Source organism: Bufo bufo, chromosome 3 (assembly GCF_905171765.1).
Source record: "Bufo bufo chromosome 3, aBufBuf1.1, whole genome shotgun sequence".
Lineage (NCBI taxonomy): Eukaryota > Metazoa > Chordata > Amphibia > Anura > Bufonidae > Bufo > Bufo bufo.
Window position 1 is genome coordinate 652,612,750 of NC_053391.1, and position 22,913 is coordinate 652,635,662.

The following is a 22,913-nucleotide window of genomic DNA, read 5'->3' on the forward strand; positions in this document are numbered from 1 at the left end:
ATTTAAAAATTCAAATAGCATTCATAATTCATTATTCCATGCAACTATTTTTTCTGAAGAATGTAAATAGGTAATAAAATGCCCCATTAACATGCATTACTGGAGGAATATCAGTGGCTTCTGTCAGGATTTAGACGTGAAATCAGCACTTAAGTCCTGACAGAATCCTGAACCTGTGAACACAAAAGTTTTTTTGCCTAATAGATCTATTCTCAAAATGGTTGTTTTTTTCAAATTTTTTATTTAATTTAAAAAAAAAGTTAAAATTTCAAAAGGGGAATATAATTTATCTTAACTTTTTTTTTTTGTGGGGGGGGGGATTTATCAAAGCTGTTGCAAAAGAAACGTAGGGTAGTTGTTCATGGCAACCAATTAGGTTTAATTTTCCAAAGAGCGTCTGAAAAACAAAAGAATGGAATCTGATTGGTTGTCATGGACTGCTACTCTGCTTTACCTTAGTTTCAATATATCGCCCTCTAATATCTACTGTACAGTCGTGGCCAAGAGTTTTGAGAATGACACAAATATTAGTTTTCACAAAGTTTGCTGCTAAACTGCTTTTAGATCTTTGTTTCAGTTGTTTCTGTGATGTAGTGAAATATAATTACACGCACTTCATAAGTTTCAAAGGCTTTTATCGACAATTACATGACATTTATGCAAAGAGTCAGTATTTGCAGTGTTGGCCCTTCTTTTTCAGGACCTCTGCAAATCGACTGGGCATGCTCTCAATCAACTTCTGGGCCAATTCCTGACTGAAAACAACCCATTCTTTCATAATCACTTCTTGGAGTTTGTCAGAATTAGTGGGTTTTTGTTTGTCCACCCGCCTCTTGAGGATTGACCACAAGTTCTCAATGGGATTAAGATCAGGGGAGTTTCCTGGCCATGGACCCAAAATGTCAACGTTTTGGTCCCCGAGCCACTTAGTTATCCCTTTTGCCTTATGGCACGGTGCTCCATCGTGCTGGAAATTGCATTGTTCTTCACCAAACTGTTGTTGGATTGTTGGAAGAAGTTGCTGTTGGAGGGTGTTTTGGTACCATTCTTTATTCATGGCTGTGTTTTTGGGCAAAATTGTGAGTAAGCCCACTCCTTTGGATGAGCAGCCATCCCACACATGAATGGTCTCAGGATGCTTTACTGTTGGCATGACACAGGACTGATGGTAGCGCTCACCTTTTCTTCTCCGGACAAGCCTTTTTCCAGATGCCCCAAACAATCGGAAAGAGGCTTCATAGGAGAATATGACTTTGCCCCAGTCCTCAGCAGTCCATTCACCATACTTTCTGCAGAAGATCAATCTGTCCCTGATGTTTTTTTTGGAGATAAGTGGCTTCTTTGCTGCCCTTCTTGACACCAGGCCATCTTCCAAAAGTCTTCGCCTCACTGTGCATGCAGATGCGCTCACACCTGCCTGCTCCCATTCCTGAGCAAGCTCTGCACTGGTGGCACTTCGATTCCGCAGCTGAATCCTCTTTAGGAGACGATCCTGGCGCTTGCTGGGCTTTCTTGGACGCCCTGAAGCCTTCTTAACAAGAATTTAACCTCTTTCCTTGAAGTTCTTGATGATCCTATAAATTGTTGATTGAGGTGCAATCTTAGTAGCCACAATATCCTTGCCTGTGAAGCCATTTTTATGCAACGCAATGATGGCTGCACGCGTTTCTTTGCAGGTCACCATGGTTAACATTGGAAGAACTATGATTTCAAGCATCACCCTCCTTTTAACATGTCAAGTCTGCCATTTTAACCCAATCAGCCTGACATAATGATCTCCAGCCTTGTGCTCGTCAACATTCTCACCTGAGTTAACAAGACGATTACTGAAATGATCTCAGCAGGTCCTTTAATGACAGCAATGAAATGCAGTGGAAAGTTTTTTTTGGGATTAAGTTAATTTTCATGGCAAAGAAGGACTATGCAATTCATCTGATCACTCTTTATAACATTCTGGATTATATGCAAATTGCTATTATAAAAACTTAAGCAGCAACTTTTCCAATTTCCAATATTTATGTAATTCTCAAAACTTTTGGCCATGACTGTACATGCAAGTACTAAGGCAGTTATTAGGTTAAGGGCTCATGCACATGACCATATGTATTTTGTGGTCCGCAAAACACAGATCCGCAAAAAAAAACGGATGACATCCGTTTTTTTCGTGGATCCATGGTAACAATGCCTGTCTTGGTCCGCAAAATGGACAATAATAGAACATGTTCTATTTTTTTTGCAGAACGGACCTGCAGACATATGGAAATGGAGTGTACACAGAGTAATTTCCTTTTTTTTGTGGACCCATTGAAGTGAATAGTACCGCATACAGACATGTTAAAAAACGGAATGGAAACGGGGAAAAAATACGTTTGTGTGCATGGCTTAACAGGCAATATCATGAGGCAGCCTTGGGGTTCTACATGGGCCATAGACTGTCTGCCAAAGGCCTAAGATGATGAGTAATAAGGTGTTCATAGAGAGCGATAAGTCATTATGAGAGGGTTATTTAGCAGGGAAAAAGCCATAACCATATATATAGTTTCACAGCACAATAGCAAAATGGAAATAAATCAAAAAACATAAGGTTGTGCGGAGATCAGAAGTTAAAAATGAACAAAAAGTCTGATGTCTGGGTGACAGTTCACATACCCAAAGTGACCGGTAGGTATGCAACATAGAAGACCATGTAGGAGCAAACTGCAATGTGACATCTCACAATTCATGATGCTTAGTGGCCTCTAACAGCCCCTAGTGTCTACGTTGCACTCTTCTGTTGGGCATCTGCCATTTCATTAACCAACGTTTACATGTCTTATAATTACTTTTGACAAATGCTTCACTTCCCCAATGTCTAATTTGTATCTGCAGGGATTACATGAAAGACAACTGTCTGAGGCCGTCTAATTTTTTGCAGATAATTTAAGGAAGGCATTTACTTACAAAATGCAAACGAGTAGCGCTGACCCACAGCAATTATTTCAGCGTTTACTCTAATAACTGCAAATCAAAACTCAAATCAGTTAAAACTCGGAAGAGATTTTGTAGACTAGTTCATGTGCTAAATATTTCTTACTTTTTCTTAATCCATAAGTTTCTATGAAACTTTATACTGTATATGTTGGTCCTAGAGAATTCTGAAATTCAACCTAAATTTTTCTAAAATTCGAATTCCGCCCACCTGAATCTGATTGACAGTATTTTTTTCCATATGAATCAGCAGCAGGTCCGAGGGAAAGCCGGGAGCTCATGAATATGGGAACTCGGCATGCACTGGAGCTGTTCAATGCAAGATTTTGGCTGGATGAATTAACCCTTAAAAGACCCTGAGATTTTCCATTTTTGCGTTTTCGTTTTTCACTCCCCGCTTTCCCATAGTCCTAACTTATTTTTTTTTCAATTCACATAGCCTTATGAGAACTTATTTTTTTGTGGGACAGGTTTTACTTTCTAATGGCACAATTTTTGGTTGCATGCCATGTAGTGGAAAGCGGAAAAAAAATTCCAAATGGGGAACACTATGCAGTAAAATTGACCTGTTATCCTTATTCTCCAGGTCAGTACGGTTACAACGATACCACACTTGTATAATTTTTCTTGCGTTTTAATACAGAATTATTTTTTTAAACCTTTGAGAATTTTTTTTTTATTATCACCATATTCTGACCCCTATAACTTTTTTGTAGTTGTGTCATTTTTTGCTGGGCGATCTGTACTTCTCAGTGATACCAATTTGAAGTGTGTGTGACTTTTTGATTACTTTTTATAAAAAAAATTATTGTGGAGTTGAAGTGACAAACAATGGCGAATTGGCAGTTTTTATTTTTTTCCCGTTATGCCATTTGCCGTATGCCATTAATATTGTTATATTTTATTTGTATAGACATTTCCGCACGTGGCGATTCTTATGATGTTTATTTTTTTTATTGGTTAAGTATTTTTGATTTAAGGAAAGGGGAGTGATTTGAACTTTTATATTTTTTTATTTTTTAATATTTGTAAAAACTTTTTTTAAGTCACCTTTGTTGACAATAACTGGCAATAATTTGATTGTCCATTGTGTTCATTGATGGCTATATAGCCATCATTGAGCACGTTATTTGAAATATAACAATACAATAGTATTAGTGGCCTGTATTGGTATATTCCTGAAATAGACTTCAAAGCCTGCTTGAGGCTTAGGGCTATTTCAGCAATGTAACTGGTTCCCCGATCTCAGCCGGGGAACGCTGTTACCGAAGCGCGCGGCTTCCTCTTCTGGACTGCTCAGATGCCGTGGTCACATTTGACCACGGCATCTAAAGGGGAAAATGTATGCGATCAGCCTTATGGCGGTCCTGAAGCGTTAAAGAAAGTGATCCAGCATTTTGCTAAGGGGATCTGTCACTTAAATGGGTCCGCAATCCGGAAAGTGCATTGTGGAACAGAGGCACGGACCCCCATGGAAGCACTATGGAGTGCTTCCGTGGTGTTTCTCTCTGTAATAAAATGTTTTATTTTTTTGCGGTGAGGACAGATCATTGACCCATTCAAGTTGAATGGGTCTGCATTTGTCTGTGGAAACCGCACGGATGATGCCCATGCATTGGGGACCGCAAATGGCGGTCTCTAATGCACGTAACGGCTGAAACACGTTTGTGTGCATGATGCTTCAGTCAGGACACCATAAAACTGATGACAGTTTCCCTTTAAAGTCGTTAACACCAATATTGGGGATGCAGCTCTCGATATCTATGCTGGCCTTATATTGCAGTATAGTATTTTCCTATCTTTTTTTGTATCATAAATATAATGTCACATTCGTTTGCTTTGTACATGGCCTTGATAAGGAGTTGTGGATAAGATGGAATGAGTTACCTGTTGTCTGCACATACAATGAAATGGAGGGAAGTAACATGTTCACACACAACACAAAATAGAACTGTATTAGGTACATCAGGGAAGGTGGAATACTATAACAACACATCTTATATTGTTATACTATTCCACCCACCTTAATAGAGAATGCTTAGGTGTCGCCACTCCGTAGCCTTTGGAATCCAAGTTTCCTCCAACTTTCATTGTGTCGCACGGTTTTCTCTGCTCGATGTACTCGTTCATGGTTGACTCTAAAAGGAAGGCGAATTTTCCCTTTGATTTCCGGACGCGGGCCACTCCCTCTGCTGTTGTCTTGGTGAATACTGATGGCTCTGCTGATTTCATGTAGGTCCACATCTTTTCATAAACTGCTATTTTTGATCTCTGCCAAAAAAAATAATATAGAAAAAAAATATTAAAATAATATAAAAAAAATAATTTAAAGGGGTTGTCTGGCTTCAGCAAATGGCATTAATCAGGTAGACAAAGTTAATACTCATAGAAGGCACTTATTAATATATTGTCATTGTCCATATTGTATATAATGTATATCCATCACATTATACGCTGGGGTTATGACCACTATACAGTCCAGCAGCGGTGGTCGTGCTTGCACATTACAGGAAAAGGCGTCGGCCTATGCGGTCCCAGCCACAAGAAAGCCCGGTGCCTTTTCATATAGTGTGAAAGCACAACCACTAATGCTGGAGTGGTCGCAACCCCTGGATACGAGCAGTGTACAATGTGCTGGAAAAATGAATCCAGCCAGCAAAGGAGGCAATATGGACAATCACAATACATTAGTAAGTGCCTGGTATTAACTTTCTCTACTTGACAAATGCCACTTGCTGAAGGGAGACAACCCCTTTAATGGTAATAATTAGAGAGTGAAGTTTTTATTCGATTTGGCTGCTTCGCCGAACTTTGACAAGAAATTTCGATTCATTCCGAATTACTTTGTAACAAATCGCATTCCATTGTATGGAGTTGGCGCAATGACGAGGAACAGCGATCGCGCCCTCTCCCCCCCATCATTTAACCCCTCAGATGACGCCTTCAACGCTCATCACGTCATCTGAGCGTCACATTCTGGGGGTTAATCAGGGGTTAATACCAAAAAATATATACACTCACTTCGTTCATTTGTTCGTGGAGAGGCCATTGCGGCCACCTTGATTGAAAACATGTCAGTTTTTGCGTGCACTGATGTGTGACGTCACAGGCGACCGCCCCAGCGTGATGACATGGTGACGTCACACGTCAGCACTCACAAGAATTGGCGGTGATGTACCATGTGATTGGAGCATGTGATCTGACGTCACCAAAGGTCCTTTAGCCCATAGTTCATCTTTTTAAAGAACTAAAGACCGGGAGAACTACGCGAACAAGAGGAGAAGGTGAGTTAATTTTATTTATTTTTTTAACCCTCAATTGATCACCTACTAAGCATTCTGTATTCAGAATGCTATTATTTTCCCTTATAACCATGTTATAAGGGAAAATAATAACATCTACACAACACCGAACCCAAACCTGAACTTCAGTGAAGAAGTTCGGGTCTGGGTACCACAGTCGTTTTTTTATCACGCGCGTGCAAAACACATTGCACCCGCGCGATAAAAACTGAACATCGGAACGCAATCGCAGTCAAAACTGACTGCAATTGCATTCCTACTCGCGCGGGTTTGCCGCAACACACCGGGACGCATCCGGAACTAATCCGGACACGCTCGTGTGAACGCAGCCTTAGACTTCTGCAGCCTGCATGTATTTTCAGAAATCCTAAAACCAGTGACTGGATTATAGGAAAGAGCAAAAACAAAAGGCTGTTTTTATGAGAAACAGGGCTCCATATTATGGATATGGTTATGAAATGGGTGGAGATAGAACCATGTATCCGATCATAGAAATGATTACAGCAGCAGGGGAATAGTCTGCTGATTTTGTTGGAGGCAGTGACCTGTTTGCTTATGTGGTTATTTACTTTAGACGGTTGTCTCACTCCAGCAAATGGCATTTATCATGTGCTGTAGATAAAGTTAATTCAAGGCACTTACTAATGCATTGTGATTGTCCATATTACTTCCTTTGTTGGCTGGATTCATTTTTCCATCGCATTATACACTGCTCGTTTCCAGGGGTTACGACCACCTTGCAATCCAGCAGCGGAGGTGGTCGTGCTTGCACACTATAGGAAAAAGCATCGGCCGGGACCATTGGGGTTCGCGCAGGAATGCAGGAACATCATCTCCCATCCCGGCCACTTTGCACCTGCACTGCAGCGGTGGTCGTAACCCCGTGGATACGAGCAGTGTATATTTGTGATGGGAAAATAAATCCAGCCAGCAAAGGAGACAATATGGACAATCACAATACATTAGTAAGTGCCTGGTATTAACTGTCTCTACATGATAAATGCCATTTGCTGAAGTGAGACAACCCCTTTAAGGACACAGCTGTATGTAGCAGGAGCATGCTCTACTGGCAAAGGGGCGGAGGGCTAGCCAGCATGAGTATAAGTTATTACTTCGATGTGAGGATCTTGGCAAAATGTAGCTCAGCACAAACTTCTCGATCCTTTTCAATAACTTTTAAATAGATACACAGGAGGAAATCTGTGGATTCAGCTTATTAATAGACTGGAAAAATCCCACTGGGTGGGCGATAAATAACAATTCTGTCAATGGCAGGTCGTGTTATATTATTTTCTTGTAATTATTTTTTTGCTTCGTTCATATCCCCAAGGAATAAGGGGGTAATGATCTACACACGCAGAGCCACCCTTTACCTCGTGGGCCCAGATCAATACATGTGATGCACATGACAAACGTGATATATGTTTGCCTGAAGCAAGGTAAACTAAAGCTCCTTCATTAAGTTGTTAAATGCATGGATACCGAAACACGGCAGCTTTACAGGTGCACCGATTTTCTGTTCAGCTGCCAGAGACTTTGCTATCTCCACTTTGCAGTAAGCACTAATATGCAAGGTATAGATGTAAGACGTGTCTGAAATTTGGCTTTTGTTCAGAAACCTACATGTGCGGTATACTTTACAATCTTAAAGACAAGTGCTAACCCATTGTAGACAAAAACAGAAAGATCATTTCAAAATTCCCACATTCCGATTGCCCTAACTTTCTTATTATAGCATCCACTTCATGGTACACGGCTCTTGCAGATTGAGTTGTCACTCAACTTATACTTGCGTTTGCCAAGGAAGGAATGATAAAAAAAATATTATTTTTGTACAGTGCCTTGAAAAAGTATTCATACCCCTTGAACTTTTCCACATTTTTTCATGTTACACCCACAAACTTAAATGTATTTTTTTTTTGAATTTTATGTGATAGACCAACATCAAGTAGCAAGTATGTGTGAAGGGAAAAGAAAATGATACATGGTTTTCAAAAAAATAAATAAATAAAAAATCTGGAAAGTGCGGTGTGCATTTGTATTCAGCCCCCCTGAGTCAATACTTTGTAGGACCACCTTTCTCTGCAATTACAGCAGCAAGTCTTTGGGGTATATCTCTACCAGCTTTACACATCTAGAGGCTAACATTTTTGCGCATTCTTATTTGCAAAATAGATCAATTTCAGTCAGATTGGTTGGAGAGCGTCTGTGAACAGCAGTTTTCAAGTCTTGCCACAGATTCTCAATGGGATTTAGGTCTGGGCTGTGACTGGGCCATTCTAGCACATGACTATGCTTTCATCTAAACCATTCCATTGTAGCTCTGGCTGTATGTTTAGGGTCGTTGATCTGCTGGAAGGTGAACTTCTGACACAATCTCAAATCTTTTGCAGGAGGTTTTCCTCCAGGATTGCCCTGTATTTAGCTCCATCCATCTACCCATCAACTCTGACCAGCTTCCCTGTCCCTGCTGAAGAAAAGCATCCCCATGTTTCACGGTGGGGGTGGTGTGTTCAGGATAATGTGCAATGTTAGTTTTCCACCATACATAGCATTTGCGATTAGGCCAAAAAGTTCAACTTTGGTCTCATCTGACCAGCAGGGGCGTCGTTAGGTCAAAACATTCGGGGCTTGATCCCCGGATGTTTTGTCCAGTGCCCCGAATGTTATGCTGGCCTGGTAGCATTTTTTTTTTTATTTGGCTATTCCAGGGCCCTTTAATATTGATTGGACCTGGGCAACCCACCACAGTTCATCCGCCCACCGCCCTTGTACTTGCTCCGCTGATCCGCTACTTGCGGGCTACACAGGCATGAGTTCAGTCAATACTGTGTGCAATTCGTCCTGCGGCGCATGATCCCGCGAGACCCGCCGCAGGAGGTCACAGGTCTCGCGGGATCACGCACACCAGGAGGGGATTGCGCACTGAAGTGACTGAACTCATACCCGCGCAGCCCGCAAGTAGCGGATCAGCGGATCAAGTACAAGGCGGAAATGAAACATAACAGATATTGGACAGTTACCGAATGTTGTACTTCACTTCAGTTGCGTAAACCAGAACACCCCTTTAAGCATGCCTTTAATGTGCAATTTCAACACAGTTGGCTTGTGCCCCGGATGTTTTCGGACCCTAGCAACGCCCCTGCTGACCAGGGAACCTTCTTCCAAAGGTTTGCTGTGTCCCGTACATGGCTTATGGCAAACTGCAAATGGGACTTCTTATGACTGGCTTTGAAAAATGGCTTTCTTCTTACCACTCTTCCATATAGGCCAGATTTTTGGAGTACACGACTAATAGTTATCCTGTGGACAGATTCTCCTACCTGCCCTGTGGATCTCTACAGCTCCTCCAGAGTGACCATGGGTCTCTTGGCTGTTTCTCAAATTAGTGCTGTCCTTAGTTGGGCTGTCAGTTTAGGTGGACGGCCATGTCTTGGTAGGTTATGCCATACTCCTTCCATTTTCGGAAGATGGATTGAACAGTGCTCTATGACATGTTCATAACTTGGGATATTTTTTTGTAACTTAACCCTGCTTTATACTTCTCCACAACTTTACTCCTGACCTTTCTGGTGTGTTCCTTGGCTTTTATGATGCTATTTGATCACTAATAGTCACTAAAAAACCTCTGAGGCCTTCACAGAACATCTGTAGTTATACTGAGAATACATTACACACAGGTGGACTTTATTTACTAATTAGGAGACTTCTGAAGGCAATTGGCTACACTAGATTTTATTCATAGGTATCAGAGTACAGGGGGCTGAATACAAATGCACGCCACACTTTCCAGATTTTTATTTATTAAACGTTTTGAAAACCATGTATCATTTTCTTTTCACGTCACACGACATTGTGCTGGTCTATCACATAAAATCCTAATAAAATACATTTAAGTCTGTGCGTGTAACATTAAAAAAAATGTGGAAAAGTTCAAGGGGTACTTTTAAAAGGCAGTGTATACAATTCACCAATAACCATAAATAAGATTTTAATTTTATTGTGCTGTGATACCAAATATATACGGTAGTTTTTTTAAACTGTTTCATTTATTTATTTAGTTATTTTTCTATTCTATGCTTCTTTTTTTTACAAGGTTATTTTTTTCACTTCATATATTGTAATTCTAGGTCAATTTTCAGTATAAACCATTATGTGTGTATCTGAATAAGTCTGGGGCAAATTTATTAATAATGCCCTGAATTTAGACAGCATAAAACTAGATAAGGCTAGTTTCACCCTCGTGTGAATTCCAGAAGGCTGTTTAGGCAGAGACCAGCCTGCAGGAATTCTGTGGATAAAAACGGAATTCCTGCCAGCCCTATTAAATATAATGAGATAAGGCGGAGATCCAGCCAAATTTTGGCAGAAATGTAGAGAATTGGCCACACACAAACCGCTGCGCACTGCCGTTTGTGTCCTGTCAGATTCCTACATTGTCTGCCGGATCTACGTGCATCAGATCTGAAACAAGCCTAAGACAGGCAGAAAATGCACCACATTCATCATGGTGGGGCACATACAATACAGTGACGCTTGAAAGTTTGTTAAATCTCACAATTTTCTATATTTCTGGATAAATTTGACTTAAACCTATTAGATAAAGATAACCAAATCAAACACATGAGTAAACAATGTTACACTCACATGTCTGTGAGTGACTAAAGTAGGTAAACCTTTAGGATCAAGAAAAGAATAGGCAGCACTCACCAATGGTTCATTTGCTTCTTTATTTCAAGCAGACAAGTGCTTCATGCGGCAAGGTAGTAGTTTGCCAGATTCACATACCAGTGGCGACAGCCGTTTCGCATTTCTTTAGGCCACTACAGGTGCACGCCCATACGTGCTGACCTCTTATACCCCGGCGTCAGGTTGCCATGGAAATCCACAACAACCAGGCGCCGTGCGCACAAGAGATCATTAATCAACATGTTACAACAAAGAGATACAAAATTACAAAAATGCATTTGAATCATTGCGGTCATTCAGACCAAGCTGACCTGTTGCTCCTGTACAAATGATCCACTTTGCTTCTTTTTGCAAAAGGGTGCGGTGTCTGTCTCCTCCCTGAACTGGGTACGGGACAGTCTCTATCCCAGCAAACGGCCGTGCTTTCACATTACCTCCATGTACCTTTCTCACATGGTCAATTAGTCTGGTGCAACCTTTTCCCGTCTTTATAGAGTTAAAGTGTTCCCTGATCCTCTCGAATAAACATCTGATGGTCTTTCCCACATAGAAGTGGCCACAATCACACATCAAAACATATACTACATAAGTACTTCTACAGTTTATGAAACTAGTGATCCTTTTTGTGATGGGACCTATTTTGACAATCTTTTTTTGGCAATTATGTTCACATAGCGAACAATTTTCACCAGCATATTTTGCAAGAAATAAGGGCTATTGTTTACCCCCAGGTACAGAAAAATATCACAAATGGGGAGAAAAGAGCCCTTGATATTATTGTGAAGCCAGCCGACAAGGGGGGGCAACATGGTCCTTATGACCAGGGATTATTATGTGTCAGAGGCCATCAGACAGCTAAGTGATCAGCTCACCTATGAAAGATTAAAACAGGATCCAGTTGCAGGCATTCAGAGTGAGTTAAAACAGTTGAACTTCAAATACTAGCTTTCCCTTTAAGTGCAAGGATGTGGTGTGTTAAACAACAATTCGTTACTACTAATGCCCATTATGGACTAAATTACACCTATTGATCCTGCACCTACCAAATTAACTAAGACTTAACTTTTATTAATGCTGCTATTAATACTTAATACTTTAGTGAATGTCAAAATTGTTAAAACTTCCAGCATTCGCTGGCCTTAGAGTCACAATTGGAGTGCCCTATCAGTATGTCAACTGACCGGGTCTATCTGCTACTATGTAGATACACACTAGTGCCTATCTGGCTGCGCGCTGCCAGTGTAATATGCGGGCACTGTGTGATTGCTTGACACTATAATAAGAGGCTGCAGCGAAATGCTGTGTTAAAATTAGAGCTTCACGCTGCCCCCCGACATGTTTCGCCGTGTACCGGCGTCTTCAGGGGTTAGGGCGCCGGTACACGGCGAAACATGTCGGGGGGCAGCGTGAAGCTCTAATTTTAACACAGCATTTCGCTGCAGCCTCTTATTATAGTGTCAAGCAATCACACAGTGCCCGCATATTACACTGGCAGCGCGCAGCCAGATAGGCACTAGTGTGTATCTACATAGTAGCAGATAGACCCGGTCAGTTGACATACTGATAGGGCACTCCAATTGTGACTCTAAGGCCAGCGAATGCTGGAAGTTTTAACAATTTTGACATTCACTAAAGTATTAAGTATTAATAGCAGCATTAATAAAAGTTAAATCTTAGTTAATTTGGTAGGTGCAGGATCAATAGGTGTAATTTAGTCCATAATGGGCAGTTAAAACAGTTGGTATCCAAGTACGTTGCCATGGGTTTTCTCCCAAGTAAGTTCTTGGAGAAATTAATACCTCCTCATCCTATGAAACCCTCATGGTATTTCATACCCAAGGTGCATAAGTCACTGAGCCATCCCCCGGGTCGCCCTATTGTGGTCGGGATTGTCTCAGTGACAGAACCATTGTCCCAGTATGTTGACTGGTTATTAAGACCAATATTAGGTAGTGCCCCAGCCTACATCAGGGACACTAATGATTTCCTCCTCTCTTTGAAGCAATTTGATAAGCAGGAGGGGTATCAACTAGCGTCCCTGGATGTGGAGAGTTTATACACACGCATACCACACACTGAAGGGGTTACAGCAGTGATTGAGGTTCTACAACAAGCAGGAGAGAGCCCTCTTTAGGGTCCATTCACACGTCCGTTTTTTCTTTCCTGATCTGTTCCGTTTTTTCAGGAACAGATCTGGACCAGATCTGGACCCATTCATTTTCAATGGGTCCTGGAAAAAATCAGACATTGAGCTGTCCGTTTTTTTCCAGGACCCATTGAAAATGAATGGGTCCAGATCTGGTCCAGATCTGTTCCTGAAAAAACGGAACAGATCAGGAAAGAAAAAACGGACGTGTGAATGGACCCTTACTGTGACTTTGTGCAGGAAGCCTTGGTGTTTATTCTAGAGAACAATGTCTTTAGGTTTGGAATGGACTGGTGTAGACAAAAAATCGGTACTGCAATGGGGACTCCTGTCTCCTGTACTTTTGCGAATATGTACCTCACTAGATTGGAAGATCCGTTTATTTTCAATACCAGTAATCCTTACCTACAGTACATTAAATTGTTCCTACGGTTTGTGGACGATGTTTTTATAGTTTGGTCCGGGACAGAGAACATGTGTAGGGAATTTGTACAGCACCTCAATGAAGAGAATTGTATGGCGATGAAATTCACGATGAATTTTGGGGGGCCACGTTTGGAATTTTTGGATGTGTCTGTTGCGGTTTGTGGCGGAGAGTTGTTCACGGAGGGCTATCGCAAGCCCACGGCGACCAACTCTCTGCTACACCACGACAGTTTCCATCCATATCCCGACAAAAAATCGGTGCCTTATGGGCAATTTGTTAGGTTGAGGCGCATAAATAGCAAAGATGAAGGATATATAAAACAAGCACTGCATTTGAAAGAACGGTTATTGCAGAGAGGCTATCCTGAACATTTATTGGATGAGAACATAAAAGAGGTTGAGAAATTGTCCCAAGATGAGTTATTAGTAGGAAAAAGAGGAATTGGTAAGAATGGGCAACAGGAAAATGAAAATAACAACGAAAAGAGATGTGTATTTTCATTTAAATTTTGCCCAATGGCAGATTCTATACGCACAGCAATATTTAAGCACTGGTATATCCCGAAAAAAGATGGAAGTCTGGGAGGCATAGTGGATGATAAACCGTCAGTCACGTATAGACGTAGTCACACAATAAAAGATAGGATTGTGAGAAGCAGATTTTTGGGAGAAAAAAAGACTAATTGGTTGCAGGAGAGGTTGCCGATCGGTAACTATAAATGCGGCAGTTGTTCCCTATGTGAACATAATTGCCAAAAAAAGATTGTCAAAATAGGTCCCATCACAAAAAGGATCACTAGTTTCATAAACTGTAGAAGTACTTATGTAGTATATGATTTGATGTGTGATTGTGGCCACTTCTATGTGGGAAAGACCATCAGATGTTTATTCGAGAGGATTAGGGAACACTTTAACTCTATAAAGACGGCAAAAGGTTGCACCAGACTAATTGACCATGTGAGAAAGGTACATGGAGGTAATGTGAAAGCACTGCAGTTTGCTGGGATAGAGACTGTCCCGTACCCAGTTCAGGGAGGAGACAGACACCGCACCCTTTTGCAAAAAGAAGCAAAATGGATCATTTGTACAGGAGCAACAGGTCAGCTTGGTCTGAATGACCGCAATGATTCAAATGCGTTTTTGTAATATTGTATCTCTTTGTTGTAACATGTTGATTAATGATCTCTTGTGCGCACGGCACCTGGTTGTTGTGGATTTCCATAACAACCTGACGCCGGGGTATAAGAGGTCAGCACGTATGGGCGTGCACCTGTAGTGGCCTGAGGAAGCGCGATCACTCCTGCGCGAAACGGCTGTCGCCACTGGTATGTGAATCTGGCTAACTACTACCTTGCCAAATGAAGCACTTGTCTGCTTGAAATAAAGAAGCAACTGAACCATTGGTGAGTGCTGCCTATTTTTTCTTCATCTCAGTTTGCAAGATTTAATGACTTTATCTTTTGATTGTGCACCACCTTGCTGGTTTTTGCTTGGTGGTATCGAGAGGCTTGTGCAGGCATGCACCAGTGTGAACACGCATCAGCAGTAGAGATGGTCTTGCGGTTCGCCCGGTGGTCATTTTGCGGCGAATTTTGCGTGTTCGCGATTCGCCGAACATGCGAACATATGGACAAATTCGCGCTCGCATATTCTTTTACATTATGAAGAACTTTGACCCATGACACATCCATCAGGTGGTACAGGACAGCCAATTGAGACGTTTCAGCACATGGACACACACCCTACCCTAAACCTAATCTGGCCGCCATTTTACATTCAGTGTTTTGCCAGTGTAGGGAGAAGTTGCTGTGTGGAGCAGGGACAGGCTGTTAGGGACACCAAACGCTAGCTAATAGGGCCACAAAAGTCATTTAAAGGACTGGTATAGGTGTGCTATCGATAGGTGTGATACACAGAGGGGTGCGATATACTTATAATATACTTTTATAATGAGTCAAAAACACATAGATCTATATAGTGATCACCTGGAAGTCAGGGGCCTAGGGGCTAGGGGCTTACTAGGGCCATTTTTATATAGGGTAAGGTTTCGGACGGGGTCGCTCTTATCAGGGCGGGTGGTCTGTGGTTAGGCTATCAGGGCAGGAATAGCACCCCCTGTAGGGAAATATCAGGGACAGTTCTCTGCCCACCCTGTCCTTCAATACCACATCATCATCTAGCCCAGGGATGGATGGTTTTTGCTTTCCCTCCTGGATTTATCGATGTGCACTGGAACCCCCCGGATTGTGGTAGGACATATGGTTTCTGATTTGGTGCCGCCGAGCACCTGATTTGGTGCCGCCGAGCACTTGTTATTGCCTACCACATCTATGCTTTTTGCTTAAAGGGGTTCTGCACTTTTTTTAACTGATGATCTATCCTCTGGATAGATCATCAGCATCTGATCGGCAGGGGTCTGACACCCGGGACCCCCGCCGATCAGCTGTTTGAGAAGGCAGCGGTGCTTCAGCAGCGCCGCGGCCTTCTCGCTGTTTACCGCTGGCCCAGTGACGTCACGACTAGTATCAACTAGCGTGGGCGGGGCTAAGCTCTGTTCACTTGAATGGAGCTTAGCCCCGCCCACACTAGTTGATACTAGTCGTGACATCACTGGGCCAGCGGTAAACAGTGAGAAGGCCGCGCCGCTGCTGGAGCGCCGCTGCCTTCTCAAACAGCTGATCGGCGGGGGTCCTGGGTGTCGGACCCCCGCCGATCAGATGCTGATGATCTATCCAGAGGATAGATCATCAGTTAAAACAAAGTGCAGAACCCCTTTAACTTTAATAATTAAATTTATTTTCATTTTGAGGGATATGTTTTCCATTCACACGTCCGCAAAATGGGTCTGCATCCGTACTGCAATTTTGCGGAACGGGTGCAGACCCATTCATGTTCAATGGGGTCGGAATGTGCTGTCCGCATCCGCATTTGTGGATCCACACTTCCGCATCTGTGCTTCCGTTTCCGCAAAAAAATAGAACATGTCCTATTCTTGTCTGCAATTGCAGACAAGATTAGGCATTTTCTATAATAGTGCCAGCGATGTGCGGTCCGCAAATTGCGGAATGCACATTGCCGGTGTCCGTGTTTTGCGGATCCGCAAAACACTTACGGACGTGTGAATGGACCCTCATAGTAAAATTATTAAAGGTTACGTTTCATCTTTATGTATATTCTAATGGATTGCCTTCCTTGTACAATGTTATAATATACTTTCTATGTTAGATAGTATATTATAGTGCATTTGTATTGTGCGGCAGTTGTGTGCGGTTCTGCTGCGATACTGCAGGTATATAGAGGGACAAGCGTTATTGGAACAAATAATTTCTACTGGTGTGATATACCAGTCGCCCCCTAAAAAACAGATTGTAACGGGGTGTTATATACCAATATACTTTCTTTATAGTGCATTTGGGTACTGTATAGCGCATTTGCGCATGAGCGTACGCGAAAATTATATTGCCGATATTTTGCATTGAAAAAAATAATAAATGGAGATCGCAAATTCGAATAATACATCTGGTATGTCACTGTCCATGTTTTGGGACTATTTGTGCACTTCTAGTAATTATTTCTTGGCTGCAAATATAAGCCGAAGGTTTTTCAGGTTCGTCTGCCATTAAAATGAATGGGACCCGCCGCGAACTTGCGGTTCGCGAACATTTGATCGCGTTGGCGAACCATCCCAGCAGATGTTCGTCCATCACTAATCAGGTGTGAGTTGGTGACCTGTTTTATTTAAAGAACAGGGATCTATCAAATTCTGATCTTCACAAAGCATGTATGAGGAAGTGTTTCATGGCACGAACAAAGGAGATTTCTGAGGACCTAAGAAGAAGAGTTGTTTATATTCATCAGGCAGGAAAAGGTTACAAAACCACCTCTAAAGAGTTTGGACTTCACCAATCCATAGCCAGACTGATTGTGTACAAATAGAAATTCCAGACCATTATTACCCTCCTCAGGAGTGGTCGACCAACACAAATCACACCATGAGCAAGGTGTGTAGTAGTCCATGAGGTCACAAAGAACCCAAGGTAACAACTAAGCAACTGAAGTCCACTATCAGAAGGACACTGAACAACAATGGTTTGATTGAAGAGAAAGCCGCTCCTCTCCAAAAAGAACATTGCAGCCTTCTAAAGTATGCTAAATATCACCTGAACAAGCGAGAAGATTATTGGAATAATGCATTATGGATGGATGAAACCAAAATAGAACTTTTTTTTATAAAATGGGAAATGTTATATTTGGAGAAAGAAAAACACTGCATTCCAGCATAAAAACCTCATCTCTGTGAAAGACGGTGATGGTAATATCATGGTTTGGGCCTGATTTTCTGCATCTGGGCCAGGACGGCTTGCCATCATTTAAGAATTCTACCAGCAAATTCTAAAGAAAATGTCAGGACATTTGTTCGTGAGCTGAATTTCAAGAGAATGTAGGTCAGACGACTCTAAGCACAAAAGTCATTCTACTAAAGAATGGTTAAAGACGAATGAAGTTAAAGTTTTGCAATGGCTAAGGGTATTTTCACACTTGCGGCAGGACGGATCCGACAGGCTGTTCACCATGTCGGATCCGTCCTGCGGCTGTTTCGCCGTGCCCCCGGGCCGCCGCTCCGTCCCCATTGACTATAATGGGGATGGGGGCGGAGCTCCGGCGCAGCACGGCGGTGCACGGCTTAAGGCCGCCGGACTAAAATTACTGCATGTCAGGTTTTTTAGTCCGGCGGCTTTCTCCGTGCACCGCCGTGCTGCGCCGGAGCTCCGCCCCCATCCCCATTATAGTCAATGGGGACGGAGCGGGGGCACGGCGAACAGCCACAGGACGGATCCGACATGCTAAACAGCATGTCGGATCCGTCCTGCCGCAAGTGTGAAACTAGCCTAAGTCAAAGTCCTGACTTTAATCCAATAGAAATGTTGTGGAAGGACCTGAAAAGAGCAGTTCATGGGAGGAAACCCACCAACATAACAGAGTTGAAGCTGTCTTGTACAGAGAAATGGGCTAAATTCCACCAGGACTAATCAACAATTGCCATTTAGTTGCAGTCATTGCTACACAAGGAGGTCACACCAAATGTTCACATATTCTTCCCCCTCACAAAAGTGATACTGGATCATTTTCCTCAATAAATAAATAAATGACTAAGTCTTATATTTTTTACTAATTTCTTTGATTTGGTTAGTTTTATCGACTTTTAGGACTTGTGTGAAAATTTTTCACATTTTGCAACTCCTTTTTTTCTAGACATTGTATAGAAATTAAAGTATAAAAGTGAGGCGGCTCTCTATTGGCAAGAGGATGGAGTATGGTGCTCAATCCGAACAGAGCGTACCCAACGCTTGTAGTGGGGGAATACAAATAAAAGTAGAGGGATGGCACTCAAAACAATTGCGGTGTATGGAAAAATATACTATTTATTATAGAATAGCTAATGGTAAAAGATATTGAATATTGATAGTAAAATTATCAGGTATGATAAAATGTCTATATCAACAAGCGAAAATAACATTCAATATAAAAAGTAGTCAAATCATTGTAGAGGTAAAAGATAAAAGATAAGGATGGTTGGATGATAAATAATAATAAATAATAATGGATATTAAATGTCAATACAATGCAATCCTGCAGGAAAAAGAATCCAGTGTAATCCTGTTGAGAAAGACAGTCCTATAGGTATGTTGGGAAAAAGAGTCTGATCTTATGTTGTGAAGACCAATGGCATCCTGATATAATATAATGTCATTTGTTGAATCCTGTTGGAAAAGAAAAGTACTCCTGGTATAGGATGAGAAACAGTCTTATGGACCTGTTAGAAAAAAGGGGAGGTCCAGTTTCATATCATATATTTTGGTAGAGAAATAGGGTGCCTGTGATAAACTGAAAGAAAGATAGCTGAAAGAAATAGCTTTCTGTAGAGGTTATGTTTATGAATCCCAGAGTTTATGGGGTGGAAACAAACGGATCCGATTATGTTGTTCTTCACAGATCCAGTATTGGTATGCTGTGGAATGAAGACTGCTTTGTAAGCAGGTACATTACCCTCCTTGCGGCTGTTGATGAGCTGGTCAGCGGTTCCTGTCTGGGCGGCGGTATCCACGTGTGCCGTTCCCGCTCGCTGTCTGCTCCGGCCGTTGGTTGCTGCTGGGTGTCGTCACTTCCGGTGACGTCACCTGCGATCTCCCGCTCTGTGCTGTTTGCAGTTTGCCACGTGGAGGCTAGTGGCGGGAAATACGAACGTTGCAGCTTTTTTAGGGGGAAAAAAATCTGATGGATAGCTCCGGAGCTGGTCTATCGTTGTGTAATCCTTCTGGTCGTTGCTAGCTAGATGAGATAGGCTTACTCAATACCCCATACGCGTTTCAGAGCGTCTTGCTCCTTCATCAGTGGGAATGAGTAGCCTGTTTCTTTTCCAGAATATATATGTGCCTAATTGGATCCAATTAGTGGATATGGGAGAAATTCTACTAATTTCTTGACCTATTAATTAAAACAACTGAAAACAAACTACAATGCAGCACATATCAGAAACCAGTGATGAAAAATAATTTCATTCTACATTCCAGCTGCCATTTACCCAGCTGGCTATTAAACATCCCGACCAGCCAGTTCAGACGCCTGAAAAGAAATTGTACACTGGACAGCCAATTTGAAATAGAAGCGGACAATCTGAAGAAACAATTTTTAGCAAAAGATTATCCATTGATAACAATAGACAGATCTCTAGATAAAGTAAGAGCAATGGATAGAACAAAATTCTTTGACATCAGCAATGAAACCACTACAATCACAATCAAAAAAGAAGAAACCCCAAGATTAATTCTACCATACAATGCCCACTATAAAAAACTAGAGACAAGTATCCACAAACACTGGCACCACATCCTAAGTGACAAAACTATAGGCCAACTACTTCCAGATAAACCACAGATTACATATACCAGAGCTCCCAATTTAGGCCTACGCATAGCACCAACAATCAGAAAAAATATGACCAAACCAAACCAAAGTTGGCTATCACTACAGGGTTTTTTTAGATGCGGGAAATGCAACAACTGCAAAATTACAAATTTTCCTAAAAAAACAACAACAGTTCAATCAACTAATAATACATACAAACATGAAATTCGGGAACACCTCTCCTGCCATTCCAATAGTGTCATCTATGTTCTACAATGCCCCTGTCTCAAACAATATGTAGGGCGCACAAAGAGATTACTCAAAACGAGAATATCTGAACACATCTCAAACATCAAAAAGGGTTACGAGCTGCATTCTGTTTCCAGACACTACAAAGAACATCATAACTGCGATCCATCATCACTCACCTATGTAGCCATAGAAAGAATTACACGCCAATGGAGAGGTGGTAACCATATAGCTGCCATGTCTAGGTCCGAATCTAGGAAAATATTCGAATTTAATACACTAATCCCGAAAGGCCTAAATGCAGAGATGGAAATCTTCGGCTTTCTATAAAAACTACTGAGATTTCGCTCCTGGTGGGGTGCCCCCCTTGGGAATTGGGGTCGTAGTCAGGCTGCTTACCAGCACTCCGACCTCTCTTCCCGGGTGGGCCCCTCCCCTTATACACTATCAATTATCCACCTCCATCTGAAAACAGTATCACCTCCGAAAAAATTAAAAGAAATGACAACAGCCTAACATAACCACTAGTACTACCACATTATCTTTTTACTCTATGACTGGGTACACACTAACCCATGGGACTTATCCATCCATTTTAGTACTCATACTTAGAGTATATCAGCTACTATTCCTATATTTTATTTAGTATTTTATTTAGTATTTTATTCAAGATTTTTAATTATATATACATGTATATATTATATTCCCTCTACTTTGATATCTGATAAACTGTCCATCCATTATGTTGGATTACCCATTCTCCTGAAGTTCTCTGACATTACTGATCCAAAGAAAAGAAACAGTCAATAAACAGTCAAAAAAACTTTGACCACTCCTATATTCAGAGAAAAAAACCTCGACCACTCCCATATCCACTAATTGGATCCAATTAGGCACATATATATTCTGGAAAAGAAACAGGCTACTCATTCCCACTGATGAAGGAGCAAGACGCTCTGAAACGCGTATGGGGTATTGAGTAAGCCTATCTCATCTAGCTAGCAACGACCAGAAGGATTACACAACGATAGACCAGCTCCGGAGCTATCCATCAGATTTTTTTCCCCCTAAAAAAGCTGCAACGTTCGTATTTCCCGCCACTAGCCTCCACGTGGCAAACTGCAAACAGCACAGAGCGGGAGATCGCAGGTGACGTCACCGGAAGTGACGACACCCAGCAGCAACCAACGGCCGGAGCAGACAGCGAGCGGGAACGGCACACGTGGATACCGCCGCCCAGACAGGAACCGCTGACCAGCTCATCAACAGCCGCAAGGAGGGTAATGTACCTGCTTACAAAGCAGTCTTCATTCCACAGCATACCAATACTGGATCTGTGAAGAACAACATAATCGGATCCGTTTGTTTCCACCCCATAAACTCTGGGATTCATAAACATAACCTCTACAGAAAGCTATTTCTTTCAGCTATCTTTCTTTCAGTTTATCACAGGCACCCTATTTCTCTACCAAAATATATGATATGAAACTGGACCTCCCCTTTTTTCTAACAGGTCCATAAGACTGTTTCTCATCCTATACCAGGAGTACTTTTCTTTTCCAACAGGATTCAACAAATGACATTATATTATATCAGGATACCATTGGTCTTCACAACATAAGATCAGACTCTTTTTCCCAACATACCTATAGGACTGTCTTTCTCAACAGGATTACACTGGATTCTTTTTCCTGCAGGATTGCATTGTATTGACATTTAATATCCATTATTATTTATTATTATTTATCATCCAACCATCCTTATCTTTTATCTTTTACCTCTACAATGATTTGACTACTTTTTATATTGAATGTTATTTTCGCTTGTTGATATAGACATTTTATCATACCTGATAATTTTACTATCAATATTCAATATCTTTTACCATTAGCTATTCTATAATAAATAGTATATTTTTCCATACACCGCAATTGTTTTGAGTGCCATCCCTCTACTTTTAATTGTATAGAAATTGAATACTTTGGTGTAGAACATGTATGCCAATTTTTGGCGCAATCTAAGACAGAATTCTGGTGCATTCTGCTTATGGTAAATCTCCTCCAGCATTTATGTCACCTCCCCACTCACGTTATGTATGAATCGGCAGACAAGATATGTATGGCACAGTACTCTATGTAAGGTTTTGGGAGTTGGGAAATTGACCCAGCTTTGGCTTAAGATTCATTTTATTTGCAATATGAATTGCAAGATGTTCATTTAATGACTGT

General features: G+C 41.6%; 1 protein-coding gene across 4 annotated transcripts in view; it reads right to left on the reverse strand.

Moving 5' to 3' along the window:
- GRIA4 (glutamate ionotropic receptor AMPA type subunit 4) overlaps nt 1–22,913 on the reverse strand; it is a 387,349-nt gene that overhangs the window by 18,738 nt on the left and 345,698 nt on the right. For all 4 annotated transcript variants that reach the window (XM_040422628.1, XM_040422627.1, XM_040422630.1 and 1 more), the window contains exon 13: nt 4,991–5,238. In XM_040422628.1, the coding sequence (XP_040278562.1) occupies nt 4,991–5,238 (248 nt within the window). The remainder of the gene's footprint in view (nt 1–4,990; nt 5,239–22,913) is intronic.